The 22,016-nt window shown below is 32.8% G+C and overlaps 1 protein-coding gene across 38 annotated transcripts in view; it reads right to left on the minus strand.

Moving 5' to 3' along the window:
• Window positions 1–22,016, minus strand: part of LOC143200095 (phosphatase and actin regulator 2) — an 82,767-nt gene that overhangs the window by 20,359 nt on the left and 40,392 nt on the right. For 37 of the 38 annotated variants that reach the window (XM_076410383.1, XM_076410385.1, XM_076410412.1 and 34 more), the window contains 3 exons: window positions 17,796–17,957; window positions 9,579–9,677; window positions 4,223–4,489 (listed from right to left, as the gene is read on the minus strand). In XM_076410383.1, coding sequence (XP_076266498.1) covers window positions 4,223–4,489; window positions 9,579–9,677; window positions 17,796–17,957 — 528 coding nt within the window. The remainder of the gene's footprint in view (window positions 1–4,222; window positions 4,490–9,578; window positions 9,678–17,795; window positions 17,958–22,016) is intronic. The other variant, XM_076410387.1, reaches the window with a different exon arrangement.

Below are 22,016 nucleotides of genomic sequence, written 5' to 3' on the forward strand. Positions count from 1 at the left end.
TCTAGTCCAACAAAAAAGTTAGTTATTTCGAGAAAAACTTGTTAATTCCATACTTATATATAATTCTATAATTTTGATCTTTATTTCTAAAAATAATAAACGAGAATATACAGCAAGAACCACTATAGTCTATACAGAGTAGCAGTGAACAGTGAACAATAATGTTACAATAAATAATATTTTATAACATTTGTGTTTAATTATTTTATTTGCATTAGAATGTTATATGCAAAGTAAAATGCGGCAACATTGTAACGTTTTGACGACTTAAATTAAGATGACTTGGGTTCATTGCTACTTTGGATAGACTATATATTATATGTATACACCTGCTAATCATTTTGGTCTTGAATTTCCAATATTTCTTCAGTTATTTAAAAATGTATAGCATATTTAAAAATAAATAAATTTTGAAGATCGATCATTGCGACTACAAGAGGGGCAGATATAGGAGGGACATCAAATTGAAAAGAGAGTCCAATTACTTTTTCATGGGCTGCTCAATTGCCTATATAAATTATCAAGTGTTTCTTTTTTACTTTAAATAACTTTTTAACCACTTTCTATAGCAATTATTCTGCTGGCCTTTCAATAATAATTAAGTTAACTGTTGAAACAACGGTATGGCAACTATGACTTGGACTGGACATTAAATTAAACCACTTGATGTCGTCCCAGGATATCAGTAAAAGTTTCGAAGGCTTGTCCAGGTGGTAAACATTTAAAACTCCAGGGAAATTAAGTTTCGCGTTTATTTTATCAGTTTGAGGCTTTTATTTCAAACCGTATCAGTTATGAGTGTCATGTCATATTAGAAACGACAGTATAATAAAATACGAAAACACGACACGAAAAAGCTGAAATGTTTTTAGAACTCTGAATTAATTTTGAGGTACTTTCAATAGATCGAATAATTAAAGCTTTGTCAGTCGTTTTTTCACTACCCTGGTAAAGTATATACTATTTTACTGAAGTTTTTATGTCGACTGTATAGTTAAAGGATATCAAGAAATCTATTCTAAAATAAGATATAAAGCCACTTGTTTTGACTGATGATCAACTGATGCCAGTATGATTTAAAAATCCCTCATAATTAATTCACAGCCCTAATATAAATAATTCTCTCGTTATTCTCGAGTCCCTCGAAGATATTTTATAAGAATTTTGACTTTTGCTTCTTGAATTCTTCTGGATTCGGTACGAGGTTTGTACAGCAGATAGCGCCAGAAATCGATCGAGTTTCCGAGCCGAATCAATCAGTTTTTATGATCGTGAGACATTGTTTTGACACGGCGACGGACCATATCTGATTTCTATTCGGGTTAACTCAACTTAAATTACTTAATTTTACCTGTTACCGCTGGACGGCGTATAAGAGGGTGAAAATAAAGTGATTTACCCTTAAAACAAGTGCAACCCATGATATAGCCCATCATCGATGCTGGAGAGGGCGTCCTCCTCCGACGCCGTCCACCAAACAATCGTCGAGGCCCCCCAGAGCCTCCGAACGGTTCCCCTCAAATCCATCGGCCCTGCTGGGGCCTCAGTCGCGCATTCCTCGCACATAAACACTGCGTCCGGTCCTGGGGTGACACCACTCGCGCTCTGACGATGTTAGAAACGACGAACGACGACCGTAAAACCGCGATAGGGCACCTGGTGCTGCCTGTCCTCTCTCTGCCACTGGTCTCGGCGACGGCGGTGGACGTGCAGTTGAAACGCCGCGGACGCGATGGTCTAACGGTGTCCGTGTTGTGCCTGGCAGGACGAAGAGGCGCCCCCTGCCGTCGCTTCCGGACACCAGGACGATGGAAGGGAAGAGGACGGGGGAGGGGAGATGGTGGTGAAGAAGGCCCGCCTGGCGCCGCGGACGGCAGGCGCGCGCTCAAGCTCCCGGTTTCAGGAAGAGGCCGACGACGCTGCCAAATCTCCAGTCGTTTTTTTTAGATTCTCGATTAAGAAAACTACGAAATAAACAATAATGAAGTAGATAGATTACGATTCATCACACTCTATTGATTTAGTTGATTTTTGTATAAGGACGTCGAAACTTCTGGAGATCGATATTTTCATTGGTTCTAGCGTCGATTATATTGTCGAAATATTCAACGTTAACAAAGTCGCAATTCAAATTAATAATTTGCGTTATAAAACAGAAAAATTACGTAAATTATCGGAGTTTATTATAAAAGTTTCCTCTCTAAACACTATTGCGTTTTGCGGCTTTTGATATTCATTAGCTGACGTCGATTTTATTAAAACAAAATACATAAATGATAAAAAGAACCGGAATAATTACTCATCAACAAAAAAAAAATAAAAAGCGGAAAATTCCGAACAACTGGCAACAGCGTCGGCCCTTTTTGCGGGCTGGTATCTTGTGGATCGATATATTATTCAATGAACGAAAAATACCTCTTTTGTGGCGGAGACCGAAAATTGGAAGTGACAGAGCGACGTCGTCTATTGTTTAAACGTTTCGCTATCAATCGGTCCGCCTTCAATGAAGGTCACTTGAAACGTTGAATACGTAACATTCGTAAGGGGCTGTATTATTACCGGCTTTTATTTTATGTAATAAGGCATTTAAAAATATTTTTACGGGGCACATCCTAATTATTACAATCATTTTAACATGATTGCCGATAATCTGCATTACCACTATATTATACTGATATCGTATTTCGGATAATAATTCTTGATTCTTTCGCCAGTGTTATTTATATATTTAAAGTCGCAAAATTCGGCATATTTAAAAATAAACAATATAAACACCGATTCCAATCTGGTATCCGACAGATTCGTCATAGCCGTTGAAATAAAATAGAAACGAAATTGACTACAAGAGAGGCAAACATCGGGACGACATCAAATTGAAAAGAGAATCCAATTACTTTTCCATTATGGACTGCCCAATATGGAGCAGTGAAGCAATTAAAACAACATGGACTGGGAAACGGGAGGACCGAGTGGTGAGAGATAAACAAAAAAAAGAGAGAGGGCTTGTCTCGGATTTGGAAAAAGTGATTTGTAATATAATCGATATTTAATTACATAGGCGAGGAATATTAATTAAATTTCTATAGCAACAGAAAAAGAACAATTCTTCGACAAAGTTGTCATAAAGAAGAAAAAACGATTGTTACGGTTTTATTATAATTTTTTTAAAGACGTAAAATGTTTAAAATATAGCCATTTTCTATAATAAAATAACAAATGCTGTATTTCTCGACTACACGTGACTATGATCTTGTATTACTGCTAACGTTTTTTTTAAATTTTCCCCCAAGCAATACTACTACATTTGTCTTGTTAAAGCTGCTTAAACTAAGATCATAGTCCAATCTATAATGGTCTGTATTTCCAAGAATATTATAATTTTTTCTTAAACACAATATTTCCTTTAGGCAAAATCATTAGACGTAGTAAATTGTATTAATATTAATATTTTTTATTTATTCCCAAAGATAACAGTCCAAACTATAACGGTCTGAATTGGCAAATACAATTCTTGCTCTCAATATAGTCAAGTCAATCACTATAGTTATTTTTGAAAATATGTTACCATTCTTCTTATACATGATATTTCCTACAGATACAGTCGTTGGTCTTGTATTGTCAATAAATGGAACCTTTATATCCAAACTAAAATCACAGTCCAAACTATAATGGTCTGTACTAACAAGTATATTATAACTTCTCTTAAATATCTTTTAGAAAAAATCACTTGATGCTATATTAGTAATAATATTATTTATTCCTAAAGAATTGGTCTCAATTTAGTGAAATCACTATAGTTATTTTTTCAAATGTCATCATTCTTCTTACACATAACATTTTCTACATGGTCGTTGGTCTTGTATTGCCCATAAAAAGCAACTTTTATATCCAAACTAAGATCATGAGTGAACTAGGGCTATACCAAATTGATTCTACTTATTGAACCTTTTGAGGGTATTTTTTTTAAATTCCCAATGATATTGGTATTACCAATGTTGTACATTCTTTCTCATCATATAAAACCACTGTATTTCTATGTTTTAAGATATATATTGTCATTTAGATCTTGTATTACCAGGAATTATTTTTAAAAAATAATTTTATTATTCTAATGGAAAGCTGCAGTTTTTATATGAAGTTACAACTGTGAGCATCAGTGGTAAGTTTCTTATTAATGAAATATCAGGATGTATGAACTATCTAAACTAGCAACAATACTCACCAGGTGCAATACCATTGACGGTACTATCTCTGGCCGCAGCGAAATGCGGATTCTGTAGTAACTGCTGCTGGATGAGCGCGTGATGGTCTATTGGAAGCGGTGACGCGCCCGGGGGAGGATTAGGGTACGGGGGAGGCAGTACGGGGTGCTGAGGGGCGGCCTGTTGGGGGCTGGCTATGTTGGGCGGCAAACTATTGGGACTGAGCGACGATACTTGATCGCCTTGGCTGGACAGCGACGGAAAGAAGACGTTCGAAGGAGAATCACCTGAAAAATAGGTCACTATTAACAAACGCTCGTACTGTTAACCTCGGTACCACCTAAACTAAACAAGAGCGGCGTACGAAACCAACGCGTTTTTTCTCCGCTAATTAGTCTAGCGAAGGAAAATTTACATTCTAACTGTATTCAGAGCATCGCGTGGGGAATTTTAAATTACTTACGATCACGCGACTCCTAAGGTCGAAACAGAACGGCATTAACGATCTAAATTGAACCTACTGTGTCATGGCAGAACAACAACAATGCCGCCGACCCTCACGCACAACGGTACGTATCGCTCGATATTTGCAACGAACGCGAAAACAAACAAGTGTTGACGAAATGGTGGGACCGCAACCGAAAGAAAAAAAAAAGAAAATCGAACAACGCGAAATCTATAAATAGAAAGGCTACGCGAGAAAACAAAACAACCACGTCCGAAAATACATCGGAATCTCTCGAATCAAGTGCGCGATGCATCATCATCAATACGTGAATATTTGAACAGGAACGATCAATTAAAATGCTCGAGGTTAGGAATGAGTAATGCAACGTAAAAGATTCACCAAACGTCGAGTTAACACATGATTTAAGGGCATATGGAAAGCATATAGTATTTTATTAATTTAATCCAACGCCTTCACCATTTCTCATAATTGCAATACCCATCCATTAAGTTACAGCATAGTTTAGATGACTCGTATAACGTAAAATAATCACAAAAAGCCCCACGATGATTTCAATTCAATCCTATTGACAAAAAAAATACGCATTTGTTATTTTAACACAAATAATCGCCTTCACCATTTCATCATTAGTTCGACAACCATTCATTAAATTGCGGAGGAGTATGAATGAATCACATAACGTGAAAGAATCACGAAACAGGATCTTAGCGGGGTTTTTACCGAATCTCTTAATCATCCACAGTATATTTATGTTGCGTAATATTTTTTCCTAACGCGATGATCGCCTCCACCATTTCCTCATCATCGATAAAAACGCAGGAGTTTCGGTATGAAACACAAAATGTTAATCCGATACTTTACATAAAATAAAAATAACGTGTAAATATAAAAGAGGTATTCGATCGCGGCACACACATTTTAAACCTTGGCCTTTTTCCCATATATTTTCTTTTTACTATTCATAAATAATATACACGAGTCGTTTTTTTTTTCTGGAAGGAATGTGACTTTATTTTTAGCGAACTTTCGTTTAACAACAAGAACGGATCCCCATTGGTCGGAACTTATTTTTCAGTGATAAAGTGTTGCGGTTTTATGTCGCCGACTGTTTGCTCGACTGCGTGTGACACATTAAAGCCGGTAGGGTTGGGTTCGATTAAAACGCACTGTGGTTTGGGTACGATTAAAATTTTAAAGTAAATTAACATGATAACGATACACAGATCAGTAAGACAATCTTGTCATTCTAAAATCTTAAAAAATTAAAAATCCAAAGATAATTTAAAAAATGATGCATGAAGCAGTAATTTATTTGTATTTCTATTCCATCACACACAACTAGGACTGTCAATTAGTTCTGAAGGATTTGCAGAAGATACATAACTTCGTAGGTTTCCACAATCGTTTAAATGGAAAATCTATGATACTCCATTCGTCATATTCGCCAAACGTTTCCCCTTTTGTTTATTATTTCTATCACAACTATGAATTATTGCAATGAAGGATTTGTAGAATATATGTAACTTGGTGAAGACCAACACAAACGTCTAAATGGAAAATCCATTTCTATTTTATCCCTCATATTTACACAATTTTGTCGTTTTTGATTATCATTTGTAGCACAACTAGGATTGTCAATTACTTTTGAAGCATTTGTAGAATATTCATAACTTCGTGAAAATCTATACAAACATCCATCATATTCACCAAACTTTGTTCCTTCTAATTATCATTTGTCCATCCAGCAATGGACAATGGTATTTCTAGTTCCGCAGGTTATAAAAAAGTGTATTACCCTTATATAGTCCTTCCAAAAAAAGAGTCAATGCACGTCATCAACACCGTCGAACGTATTGCCAATTCAGTTTATAAAAAAGAAAAATCCCTTTAAACGGAGAGCATTTTTCGTTCTCATTTTGTTAAATATAATAAAACAACTCTAACCTACAAACTATTATGGCTGTTTAATTAACTGTAGTTTAATAAATATGCATTAGATGTACTATAATGTTAAAATAAATTATACTTTATAACGTTAATTTTGTTTCATTATTTTATTTGCATTAATATTTGGTTGTCGGAGTAAAAAACAAAAACTTAAATTTGGTGCGACAACGTTGCAAGGAATGAAAATAGTTTTTAAAACCCTTGTAGGACACCAAATGACCCAGACATTGCAGATTGACATCACTGGTCATTTAACTGCAGAAAAAAACATATATTTACACGTTATTGTCGATAAAAACCAAATAATGATTGTCCTATTGACCTTGTACACAACCATTGGAGCAAATAAAATCAACGTTTGCATTCGAATACCTCAGATGCATATATTTAAAAATAAGTTAACGTTACAGCGTACACGTATTGTCATGTCCCACTCGCCCGAATCCGAATCGTTTTTCTCTCAGTTCATAAATCTTAATTATAGCTTCGGCATAGTAAATAATAACCCCTCGAAAATTTGCAAGTTAAAAAAGTGCCTTCGCTCGAACAATCGCAAGGCATGTGGAAAAAAAATCGTCGGGTTGCGTCACATAAATATGCATTAGCCGATGGTGAATTGAATCAGACTGGACGCCAACAATAATTAAAAATCGAGTGACATATTTTCATCGAGTCGGTTTTTAACGTCGATTTAATTGACCGTCTTGGAAAACGACATTCCCAGTTCGTTATCGATGTAAATCCCGGTATTTTTATCAATATATATATAAATATGGGTTGGGAAAAAACCAATTCGTGCATTTATTCATATATATTTCACTAGTCGATGACCTTTTACCAATTTTCTGGTAAAACTATGATTATGTCACTGTAGAATTAACTCACTGAGATTTCAGGCCGAAAAGCTGATCCAGATAATTTTGACAACGTCCTCGTGAAGCCAACTTTGCACCATCAAGAGTAGATACATCAAAATTTCCCATTTATTTGAAACCCACCTATAAGGGTGTACCACAAAGTAGTATCCTTGGACCAATATTATACTTAATTATACCAATGACATCGCTAAATATGGAGGGGCAACAATAGCTATATTTGCTGAATGTACTTCCTTACTCGCTACAAGTAACAATATCGAGACAATTGTAAATATATTACAGCAATATATCCCAATAACATTACTGAGGGGACAAAGAAATGAAACATACATGAAGGTGTGAAGTGAAAACTGGTTCTAGAAATATGATTATAAATTAAGACTAATTGGTTGCAATAGGCGATATAAATATATAATATAAAGAAAATAGAACCATCCCAGTCAATTTCTTCCAAATGTCTGTGTTGAGATCATTCAAATAGTTTGGTAAAAAATAAGGCAACTAAGTTCCGTAACAAAAGTGCCCTAAATTATAAAAGCTCATGGCAACTACAACCATCACACTGGATATTACAAGCCAAGAATCTAATGTTGACTATCTGATCGACTCAGCTCAGAATAATTTACTATGAGCTACTTTAATCTGACAAAATAATGACTCTGGAACATTATCAAAAACAATTGAAACAAATGAACACCCGAGTGTTGACGCCTTCAATATTCTAAAAACTTTGGAAACGTTTCAATGGGACGTTATTACCTATACGCCATAACATTGCTTTCCACTACTGGTTTTGGTTAATGACTCATGAGCTGGTCAGGCACTATAACACCTCTTATAAGAAATATAAAAATTACATATATTCACGGAAAACATCAAAAGACCAAACATTCTTTCTGGTCAAAATATATCGAATACTTTCAGTAATAGATACCCCTTTCAATAAAACAGCCAATATACGTCATCAATACCGTTGAATGTATTTCCGAAACCTGTTAATAAAAACGTAAAATCCCTTTTAAACACCCAGCATATTTCTTTCTCATTTTACTAATTACATTACTCTAGTTAGAAAGAGACAGCATTGAAATCTGATGCCTGCGAATGTGTAACCAAATCGGTGATTAAATTTCGATTTGTGTTTGTACTGGTCGACACCGCTGTCAACGTATAATAAAATAATAAATATAATGAAACAACTCTAACCCACAAACTATTGTGGCTGTTTAATTAACTGTAGTTTAAGTCCTTCAATAAATATACATTAGCTGTGCCAATGTTAAAATAAATTATATTTATAACCTTATTTTTGTTCCATTACTTTATTTATATTAGTATTTCGCTGTCACAGTCAAAAGAAACGAAAACTTATGGTGCGGCAACGTTGCATTATAAATTTTGATGATGTGCATTGGCTGTTTTATTGGAAGGACTAAAACTCACATTTTGAGTCCACTTGCACGCCTTATAAAACAATGACTTGAAAATATTAGAAATAAGGTGTTTTATCAATTTTCAGGTGAAACAGGTTTACGACCATGATTCTTGGGTTTTTTTAATCTTATCTAAAAACCACATTATCTCGTTATCAAACGTCAAATCCAAGGTCAGTCCTGCTAAGATCATCAATGGTGGTTTAAGCAGAGATTAATTACAAAAAAATGCTATATAGGACAAAATGCGAAATTGCATATACTTATATTCAAACGTAATAAAAACGATATTTTATAGTAGGCTATTAACTTAAAAATAAATGAAGACATGATAAATGAACCCGGCGCTGTCAGACGATAAAATTACAGACGATTCCCTTGGGAACGAACGGCTACATCACATCCACTTGTGCCAATATGCAACTGCGTGTGGTCCAATTCCGTCAAGAGCCATCTTGAAAACGTCCATGCAATAACTCATTCGCTATTAACCAGAACCGAAAAAAGATATCTACTTTATCTTAAGTGTTCCCTAACTATCAATACGTTCGACATAGAGGGAGGTTGGTGCATAGATGGCGCCCGACGTTCGGCCCGGTAATCGATAAGCGGGGACAGTTCGCGGGGGTGGGCGTTAGATGGCGCTTACCTGGCTCGGATTTTGGCGGAGAGGGACTATCTGGCAAGAGGATGCCTTTCTGGACTAGTTCATCTCTGTTGGCTCGGACAGATATTTTTCTTTCTAAGGCTGAAACGACAAAAGAAGACTATTAATCAAAAAACGCTAAAACAAAAAATAGTTCACGGTTATGTCTTTAGATGGCACTGTTGGTGATAAATTCGAATAAATTGAAAACGTATTTTTTTAAATTTTCTTAACTTGATAAAAGTAAGAAATAAGTTTAGTTGTTAGGATTGATGATGATTAAAACTTGTCAAATGCAAGAGCACTACAACACAGTTATAGTTGTTACAAATGTAATATCTTGTTGTACCATACGTTGTATAAATAAAATTTGATATTTTTTTTGGTAAATTTGAAATTTTTTGAGAAAAATTGGTGCAATTCGTTGTATTATGCATCGTGTGCTTTTTTTCTCTTGCGATGCAATTAAGTTTCGGAAAGTATTATTTATGTCAGGTCAATACGACTGGTGTTTCCATGTTGATTTTCACGGGTTTTGAAAAATATAATTGCTATAATATTTGTCAACTTCCATCGACAAAAAAAAAGATAAGAAAATGGAAAAACATCTTCAATTTTCACCTCTATACATATGAAAAAAGTGTCAGTTATTTTAATCTCTCGGATAGAAATGAGATATTCAAAATATATGTATTTTTGGGAGAAAAAAACGAAAATCCAAGTTAAATTGCTTCGAAATTTATATTTTTTGAGATATTGTATAATAAATGTATAATGTATAACCACTGTATAATTTAAAAACTAGTAGTTGTACAAAAATTAGTGTACTACTATTCGATTCAGCGTAAAATTCTCTATAAACCCGGTAACTTGCCATAACTTGAATGAAAATGGCATTAAAAAACTTGAAAATGACAAAAAATCTCACATTTTTACAATGGAAAAAGGGTCATTTTTTTTAATCTCTCAGATAGACATGAAACCTTCAAAAAATCCATGCTATATTATCTTAGCATTTACAGTTTTTGAGATACGAAACTTAAACAAAAATAAACTTTTTGTAAAAATAAATTTATCATTGTGTAACTCAAAAACAAACGGTTATATAAAAATTATTATACTATCATTAGATTCAACACAACGTTCTTTATAATCCACGTTCAACCACTACTATAAAACTAGTTTTAAAAAAGAGTGACATATATAACTTATCATTATGTAAACAAAATTAAATATACATAACAGTTTAATCTGCGGCAGCACTCCCATGAATCATCGGATAATTAAAAAATGTAAGCATCAAATCTCGGAAACTATTCTAGATTGTCGTTCAATCTTCCGAAGTGTGAGAACTAAACAAAGCCTACAGGGGGAAGTGAACAAGATGTAGTACACGATTGGCTCGTTACGTGCATTCCGATAATCTACACCTGGTTATGTTTATTCTTTGCTAATTCTACGGTTATGTTTTTACACACTTGTCAATCTGTTATAGAACGTTGGGAAAAAATGATGAAATTCAGAAACAAATGAAATACTCGTTTTTATCGGTAATGGAGGAAATAAACACATTTTAGGGAAGATGAGAATACAAATTGAGTTTACAAATATATATTCTGTATAAATTTCCAGTATTTCTTAGTATAACATATATTGATGGTAAAAAATTCATTCGAAAATGTAACTAAAATAAAAAGATGAATAAAAATCATAATGTATTCGAGATGTTACAACAGCAAGAAAATTAGCAGGTTTGGGTGGTTTTCAAAGCTCACATAAAGGCAGAGAATATAATATGTGTTATCGAACGCTTTCTGGTAGGGTATGTTACTTTTGTATATATCAATATTACTATCACTGTTCCTAGTGGTTATTAAAGAATATGAGGGGTAAGCGTGTAAATTTGATAAGAATATGTAAGGAATAGATACTGACACTGTTACAGACTGTAACGTTTGGAGTATGCAAAGTACATAGACACTATCAGATGAAAAATATAAAGTTATAACGGAATACGTACAAATAAGAAACATTTGGAGCCTATAGATGATGCTGAAAAACTAAACACAAAGAAAATACAACAATAATATGCGAATATGCATAGTTGTATATATCGATGCAGTTACTTCGATCTTGCAATATACCAACTCTTTGTTTCTTTTGTTTTCATTAATGTTTTCAATACCTTAGTTAAAAGCTTTTATTTACATTATTTAAAGTAATTTAGTGAGGAAGAAAGGTATGTTAGTAAATTTGAGTCATGTAAGTATCTGTTGATATAAGTTTGAATTTATTTTTACTTGTTTTCCAAGATCGATAATTGTAGTCATATTATTATATTATATTCTAAAAAGTATAAAGCGAAACTCAACCAAATAAAAAATGCCATTCATAACCAATCTAAACTGAAATGTTATTTATTTGATTTAACTGTATTCTACCAAACAATATATGTTAAAGTCATATAAAACTAGAATGATCCGAAATCCTTTGCACTGACAAATCGAAAAACAAAAGCATTCGCTAAAATTGGAGCAACTAGATGTCAGAAACAGCAACAATCGTTAGGAGAAACCGACCATTGGGGAATGTATGATAAATGTTTTTTTTATGGTGTAGCGATGGTCCAGTTTTCATGGCCTTTAAAACATCCCACGTACAATTTAGCGTCGTTTATCCAACCGTCGCCGTACTTGGCAGGCTCCAACTTTTAATTGAACCAATTGGGGACTGTTAAAAGGTCAGGAACGAGATTCATCAACGAGGTATTTTTAGACGGAGGTAAGCGTTCCAAACTTTTTGCATTTTTCGTCGCTGCACGAAGTAACAGGCCGGCCGGACCAATAACAGTTTTTTGTGCTTGAATTTTCATTTACGCGAGATTATTTCGACGGAAAATTAAAAAAAAAGTCAGTTTTTAACTTTCGGATAAACGTAAAACAAAGATATGTATTTTGAGGTCGAATATCCATGTTAGATCGCTTTAAGATTTATATTTTTCGTTTTATGAGATGTCAATAGATATCCCTTGATTTTTTGAAAATATATTTTACATTGTATAATTTAAAAATTAGTAGTTCTACAAGAATCAATTTACCACCATTCGATTCAGCGTAAAATTCTCTATAAACCCTGTAATTTTCATTAACTTGCAATTAGTTGAATGGAAATGACAGCAAAACATTCGAAAATGGCCAAAAATCGCAAATTTTCACGACTATATGTATGGAAAAAGTGAGAAAAATGTTGACCTCCCAAATTAAGACCTAACTCTTAAAATATATGTATTTTGGGGTGAAAGAAACTAAAATCCATGGTATATTTCTTTAGAGATTATATTTTTTAAGATATCCGACATAAACCGAAATTTGTCCATTTTTTGAAAATACATTTTTCATTGTATAAATTAAAAACTAGTGGTTGTGCAAAAATCAATTTACCACCATTCGATTCAGCGTAAAATTCTCTATAAACCCTGTAATTTTCATTAACTTGCGATTAGTTGAATGGAAATGACAGCAAAACATTCGAAAATGGCCAAAAATCGCAAATTTTCACGACTATATGTATGGAAAAAGTGAGAAAAATGTTGACCTCCCAAATTAAGACCAAACTCTTAAAATATATGTATTTTGGGGTGAAAGAAACTAAAATCCATGGTAAATTTCTTTAGAGATTATATTTTTTAAGATATCCGACATAAACCGAAATTTGTCAATTTTTTGAAAATACATTTCTCATTGTATAAATTAAAAACTAGTGGTTGTTCAAAAATCATTTTACCTCTATTCGATTCAGCGTAAAATTCTCTATAAACCCTGCAATTTTCATTAACTTGCGATTAGTTGAATGGAAATGACAGCAAAAAATTCGAAAATGGCCAAAAATCGCAAATTTTCAGGACTATATGTATGGAGAAAGTGCGAAAAATGTTAACCTCTCAAATTATGACGAAACACTTAAAATATATATATTTTGGGGTGAAAGAAACTAAAATCCATGGTAAATTTCTTTAGAGATTATATTTTTTAAGATATCCGACATAAACCGAAATTTGTCAATTTTTTGAAAATACATTTCTCATTGTATAAATTAAAAACTAGTGGTTGTTCAAAAATCATTTTACCACTATTCGATTCAGCGTAAAATTCTCTATAAACCCTGCAATTTTCATTCACTTGCGATTAGTTGAATGGAAATGACAGCAAAAAATTCGAAAATGGCCAAAAATCGCAAATTTTCAGGACTATATATATGGAAAAAGTGCAAAAAATGTTAACCTCTCAAATTATGACGAAACTCTTAAAATATATGTATTTTGGGGTGAAAGAAACTAAAATCCATGGTAAATTTCTTTAGAGATTATATTTTTTAAGATATCCGATATAAACCGACATTTGTCAATTTTTTGAAAATACATTTCTCATTGTATAAATTAAAAACTAGTGGTTGTTCAAAAATCATTTTACCACTATTCGATTCAGCGTAAAATTCTCTATAAACCCTGCAATTTTCATTAACTTGCGATTAGTTGAATGGAAATGACAGCAAAAAATTCGAAAATGGCCAAAAATCGCAAATTTTCACGACTATATGTATGGAAAAAGTGCGAAAAATGTTAACCTCTCAAATTATGACGAAACACTTAAAATATATATATTTTGGGGTGAAAGAAACTAAAATCCATGGTAAATTTCTTTAGAGATTATATTTTTTAAGATATCCGACATAAACCGAAATTTGTCAATTTTTTGAAAATACATTTCTCATTGTATAAATTAAAAACTAGTGGTTGTTCAAAAATCATTTTACCACTATTCGATTCAGCGTAAAATTCTCTATAAACCCTGCAATTTTCATTAACTTGCGATTAGTTGAATGGAAATGACAGCAAAACATTCGAAAATGGCCAAAAATCGCAAATTTTCACGACTATATGTATGGAAAAAGTGAGAAAAATGTTGACCTCCCAAATTAAGACCAAACTCTTAAAATATATGTATTTTGGGGTGAAAGAAACTAAAATCCATGGTAAATTTCTTTAGAGATTATATTTTTTAAGATATCCGACATAAACCGAAATTTGTCCATTTTTTGAAAATACATTTCTCATTGTATAAATTAAAAACTAGTGGTTGTTCAAAAATCATTTTACCTCTATTCGATTCAGCGTAAAATTCTCTATAAACCCTGCAATTTTCATTAACTTGCGATTAGTTGAATGGAAATGACAGCAAAAAATTCGAAAATGGCCAAAAATCGCAAATTTTCAGGACTATATGTATGGAAAAAGTGCGAAAAATGTTAACCTCTCAAATTATGACGAAACACTTAAAATATATATATTTTGGGGTGAAAGAAACTAAAATCCATGGTAAATTTCTTTAGAGATTATATTTTTTAAGATATCCGACATAAACCGAAATTTGTCAATTTTTTGAAAATACATTTCTCATTGTATAAATTAAAAACTAGTGGTTGTTCAAAAATCATTTTACCACTATTCGATTCAGCGTAAAATTCTCTATAAACCCTGCAATTTTCATTAACTTGCGATTAGTTGAATGGAAATGACAGCAAAAAATTCGAAAATGGCCAAAAATCGCAAATTTTCAGGACTATATGTATGGAAAAAGTGCAAAAAATGTTAACCTCTCAAATTATGACGAAACTCTTAAAATATATGTATTTTGGGGTGAAAGAAACTAAAATCCATGGTAAATTTCTTTAGAGATTATATTTTTTAAGATATCCGACATAAACCGAAATTTGTCAATTTTTTGAAAATACATTTCTCATTGTATAAATTAAAAACTAGTGGTTGTTCAAAAATCATTTTACCACTATTCGATTCAGCGTAAAATTCTCTATAAACCCTGCAATTTTCATTAACTTGCGATTAGTTGAATGGAAATGACAGCAAAAAATTCGAAAATGGCCAAAAATCGCAAATTTTCACGACTATATGTATGGAAAAAGTGCAAAAAATGTTAACCTTTCAAATTATGACGAAACTCTTAAAATATATGTATTTTGGGGTGAAAGAAACTAAAATCCATGGTAAATTTCTTTAGAGATTATATTTTTTAAGATATCCGACATAAACCGAAATTTGTCAATTTTTTGAAAATACATTTCTCATTGTATAAATTAAAAACTAGTGGTTGTTCAAAAATCATTTTACCACAATTCGATTCAGTGTAAAATTTTCTATAAACCCTGAAATTTTCATTAACTTGCGATTAGTTGAATGGAAATGACAGCGAAAAAACTGGAAAATGACCAAAAGTCGCAAATTTTCGCGACTATATGTATGGAAAAAGTGAGAAAAATGTTGACCTCTTAAATTAAGACCAAACTCTTAAAATATATGTATTTAGGGGTGAAAGAAACTAAAATCCATGGTAGATTTCTTTAGAGATTATATTTTTTAAGATATCCGACATAAACCGAAATTTGTCAATTTGTTAAAAATACATTTCTCATTGTATAAATTAAAAACTAGTGGTTGTTCAAAAATTATTTTACCACCATTCGATTCAGCGTAAAATTCTCTATAAACCCTGTAATTTTCATTATCTTGCGATTAGTTGAATGGAAATGACAGCAAAAAATTCGAAAATGGCCAAAAATCGCAAATTTTTACGACTATATGTATGGAAAAAGTGAGAAAAATGATGACCTCTCAAATTAAGACAAAACTTTTAAAATATATGTATTTTGGGGTGAAAGAAACTAAAATCCATGGTAGATTTCTTTAGAGATTATATTTTTTAAGATATCCGACATAAACCGAAATGTGTCCATTTTTTGAAAATACATTTCTCATTGTATAAATTAAAATCCAGTGGTTGTTCAAAAATCAATTTACCACCATTCGATTCAGAAAATAAAATTCTCTAGAAACCCTATAATTTTCATTAACTAACGAAAACTATCAACATATAAATATTATGATATAGAAGAAACGAAAATCTATGATAAAGTGTTTTAGAAACCATAATTTATAGAGATATAAGATAAAAATAGAAATACATTTGCATCTTCACCACAAATACTCAATCTGAAGAAAATCAAAACAAAATATATGTCAAATTAGTACATGAACTTTCTTAATTCATTTATTATATTTATAAAATAATAAGAAAGATAATAAGAAGGGATAATAAAATAATTGTATGTATATAGTATCAGCAAAAGAAACATAATTTTTTCTTTGATGATTGCTTTTATTATATGTTATTTATTTACTAGCGACCCGCCCCGGCTTCGCACGGGTGCAATGCTGATACTAAATTAAATACACTACAGAGAAAATATGAACGTTGTATATAAAAACATAGCGGCCCGCTCCGACTTTGCACGGGCATAAAATATATATGCCTATGTCACTCAATGAAAACATGATTAAAATCGATCCAGTATTTTTGGTTCATTCATTACTGCCCTTGGCCTGCACGCATTAAATTTGGAGTAAAACAATTCCTCTTCCCCTATACTTACTATGAAGATTTCCTGCTATCTTTGGAATATCTAAATTCATACAATTTTTATTACATTACACATTTTTAAACGCAAATTTTAAATTTGTAATATCTCCGAAAATATTTGTTTAATTTACATGCTGTAAGGAACCATATTGATCTATATTAATTGCACACTGTATTTAAGGTACTTAATTCGATAAGGATTAATGCCGTATTGCTTAAAATAGCTTCGTAAATAAGCCATTTTCTCACGTAAAAATAAACAATAAAAATGGTTAATGTGGGTTATCCCTAAAAGATAAACATATACCATCGCGGACTTTTTTGTAGACCTTTTTATGGTGTACAATACTGTAGTACATTAATTTGATCTAACTCGTAGGGTTAGGCAGCGTTTTTGCTAATTGCTAAATAAGCCTAAAAAAATAGGTTAATTTACGACATCACGTTAGAAACCTCTAAAATTAACAATGTTGCCTTAGTATATTATGCATGTATTATACATATAAACCTTCCTCTTGAATCACTCTATCTATTGAAAAAAACCGTATCAAAATCCGTTTTAAAGATTTAAGCGCACATAGGGATATAGGGACAGAAAAGGCGACTTTGTTTTATACTATGTAGTGATATGCCTGTTATCTAAAATTAGTTGGAGATGTACATATTACACTTTTAGAAAAAAAAACAATAACTAATTAATTTAATGAGGGATGCGTGTGTTGATACTTACTTCTGGACACGGCTTCGATTTTATCCGACTTCCGTTTCCTTTTCCATTTCCACGGCCGTAACAATTTGCCTATCGAGAATTTGCTCTTCCTCTCGGAGGGGGGCGTCCTCGCCCCGTTGCCCAAACTGTTCGTCCTGAAGGCGGAACCATTTTGTTTTTTGGCTGCAACGAATAAAAAAAAGATGAATGTCGATCGCTCGATACGTAATTATAGTTGAATATATTAAGAGCTTCATGTTAATCGACGTCATTGAAGAAATTATAGTTACAGTTCCTATTTAATTCTATTTTTATTATAAAAACGCGGCTTGTACGTATGTTTATGTCCACAAAACTCAGGACATTGCAAGCTTTTTACGACCTTATGAAGTACGATATATATCGCTCTATTCTCCAGACCCTGTTCTGACAAATGAGTCGTGACCTGTCCGAGCTGCGTTTCACTTCTTATGGAAAGTAAATTGTCTGGAATATGGGGAAAAGTTGCGGTATTTTACCCAATAAAAACTCAATTTAAAGAAAAGCCCTCTAAAACAAACATATAGGTCTAATAGAACACCATTTTCTTACCCTTGACGCAACTAAAATCCATCGAGAGTTTCAAGTCAACCCGATACCCGAAAAAGCGAAACAAAACTTGTAGACAGGCGACCAAACGTCGAAGACCGTCCAGATACAACCAAGTCTTCAGACGAACCATTTCCCGGTCATACTCTGCACTAATTCGACGTCAAAAACACTACGCTGGAATAACCTCACGACAATCGAAGGTGAACGCTTTAAATATAATCGGTTTTTGAATAAATCATAACAATTTTTTGCGAAAGTCATGCGGCGTTGCCAACAATCGAGAAAGCTTTGGTTCTGGATGATTAGAAACAGCTTGCGTATGTGTGTTAATGGTTTGTTTTTCGAAATGGGTTAAATGGTTCTATTTATGTCTTGATGAAAATAGTTGACATAGAATCCAAGGACGCGAGTTAACTCGACTATCGACTGAAAATAGTAGAAACAGTCGATAGTCGCAAAACAGTTGAACCAGTCGATAGTAAAAAAAACTAGGGACTCAAAATAGTAATTACTATTTCAGTCAAATACACACTTCGACTATTTTTCTATTCGTGATAACAGACGGTACTAATTTTGGAAGAGGAAAGGACAGAGATAATTGTTTGATTCTCTACGCTGTACAGATCAGTTAATTTTAAACAATTTTAAATTAGCCAGTGACAGTGTGAAGAAATGAACGGAATAATGATCCCAAATATATTTAATAGTATTGTAATATTCGGAAAATGTTATTTCTATTTCATTCCAACTTGTGCTTACGATTTTTTTTTCAGCCGTGTCATAAGTAGGACGGAGATGTACAATATTTATATTCAAACATTCTTTGGGAAAAAAGGAGAGATAATTTATTAGCTTAAAAAAACAGTTTCATATTTAACTAATAACCGCTAAATATTCGTATCGTATCTTTTCAATCAACCTTTATCTTAATCATTGCACCTATTTAAATATAATAATAATTTTATTTATCCTTAATTAGCCAAACTCAAGTAAGCTAGCAAGTATTGGGGCCAATTTTTTACCTTCTCTAGACATGTGATATTCCACAAAGATTACACTACGTAGACGTAGACTAAATCCTCAACACAACTCACACTAAATAAACATAAAGTTTTTTGAGACACTTTGTATAGAACAGTATGTATAACAACCTTTTTCTAAAGGATGATAACTGGATGATTTATTAAAGGATGGAAAAAACGTATAGACGTCGTTGTATTGCCGTACAAACAATGATAACTCAAATTACATAAAGCCCATAATAAAAATAAAACCATGACCGTACAGGATACGTTAACAACAATCGAATACCTGTAGTTTGTCTCTACTTTATCAATTATTAGCGGGCTAATGACAATCCATCGGAGTAGAACGAATCTCCGTCTACTCACCATACAATAAAAACGTCTCTGGCTACATAATAAAATCCAAGAATCATTATCCAATTCATACGGTATGGTGCCGTAATAGTTTTCGACTATTAAATCATAAACAGACAACTAAAAAGGAAACTCAGATTTGTGCTTAATAAAGATGCCTGGCCACCATTGTCAGAGATATAAATAGTTCTTTTGTTTATGCACGGAAAGTATTATCAGTTTAGTTTTAAAATTGATTGTTGTTTTATATATTGCACAATTCTAGCGCATATATTGCTAATAAACATAAACTAAATATAATCAAAACAACTGATAAGTCATTAGAAAAGTTCCTAGACTGTTACGTAGTGAGATATAATAATTTGGCTATCATTTCGATGAATTATATCTGATGACTTATTTTTAAAAAACCTGTTATTTGTACAAAAAAAATTATTTGAAAGAAAAAATGACGTTTGAAATGAAATAATACTAAATATACGCCAAAACGTCCAAATCTAGGTGTGACGTTGTTGATTTGGTGGCACCTTGGGCTTTGTAAGGTTTCACTTATTATTTATATATTATTTTAATTAGTTGTTGATATGGCAGATGGCATTTTTTAATTTTCAATATAAATAATAATAATTTTCAATATATATATATATATATATAATCTAATAATACTAATAAACAAATTTGTAATTTAAAAATAAATATTTTTTACAATCTGCCTATCCCATATTATCAATATTCTCCTGATCGTTTATTACAGATTACAGATTACTACAGAATAGATGTCTATTATTTTCAATCTTTCTATTAACTCTAGATTTCAAAATCACCTCACGACAATCGACCAAGGGCACAGAGGCAAGAAAAAAACACTGTCCTGCAATATTCCTGGACGTCTCGCAAGCTTTTGACCGGGCATAACATTTGGCATTAATCGAGTGTCGCATGAAGGGACATTCTCAGCACTCAACCCTATTTCGACTGTAGTTCCCCAGGGTAGTATCTTGGAACCACCGCTGTCTATGCTTCACACTGCTGGTATCCCAACAACAAAAGAAACAGTACTTGGAACATTTGGCGATGGCATAGTTATCATGGCAAAGTCCCTGCCTAAGGCTGTAGAACAAAAAATCTACAAATGGAGTAGAGACTGGAAAATGTAGATTAATAGCCTCAGATCCGTCCATGTTAGTTTTACGTTGCGGCGAAATAACAAAAACCTAATCATGTCACTTAACGGATGCCCGATTCTTCCAGCAGAATCAACTAAATACCTCGGCATATATCTCGATGGTAGATTACATGGGAAACAAACATCGTATTAGACAAAAAGCAACAGAAGACTCAAGTCAAACAACTATACTAGTTAGTGGGGAGATACTTTCAACTTTGCCTAAAATCAAAGAGATTGGTTATAAAACCAATTTGGAAAAATAGAGTTGCACTAAAATATCAAACCAACAAGTAATCCTACGCCCTCAATAGAAAATAAAAAGGCGACTTTGTTTTATACAATGTAGTGAAGACTGTATTAAGTATACTTAATGTAAGATATAATTAATAAAAACAAATTAATTTGAAATATATTCTTCGTGATTATTCAGCACAGGAAATCATTTTTAAACGTTTTTTTTTGGAAACTTCTAAAATGAGGTAAAATAATTTTATGGATTATTTCATCACTATAAATAAAACACCATAATATCCACCACCATACCTGAAGTAAAACAAGAAGAAATCTACCAAAAAACTGTTTTATTCTTTGGATGGAAAAAGTACGAATTGTCTGATCGAGCAAATTATTCGCCATATTTAGCACCCTTAGACTTCTGGCTCTGCACACACACACAGCTCAATCACATTTAACTCTAAAAGGTCTCTCCGACATTTTAACACATTATATCGGTGAAATATTCCCATAAAAATGTAAATATATATAGTGACAGGGCCTTAAATATGACTTCCTACGAAAAATTAATTCAACTAAAACACGGGAAAAAGTTACGATAATAAATTAAAAAAAAAAACAGCGGACGGTGGTTAACTTCGACGTATAAAAAGGAATAACACGTGATCCCGAAAGATGTAGCGTCTAATAAAACGTGTCTAATGTGTTGCCACACACATACTCCGTCCCCCCAACCCATCGACAGCGCCCCCTCCTTCCCCCGAGCCCCATGGACGTGCTGAAATTTTCTCCTCCGTCAGACAAAAGTGGGAGCCTAATGCTCCTTCTCCCGCGCCGCCCCCCGACTGCTCCCTTCTCCTCTCGCCGTGC

Source organism: Rhynchophorus ferrugineus, unplaced genomic scaffold (assembly GCF_030347505.1).
Source record: "Rhynchophorus ferrugineus isolate W39M unplaced genomic scaffold, kcgeb_rfMv2 rfM7, whole genome shotgun sequence".
NCBI lineage: Eukaryota > Metazoa > Arthropoda > Insecta > Coleoptera > Curculionidae > Rhynchophorus > Rhynchophorus ferrugineus.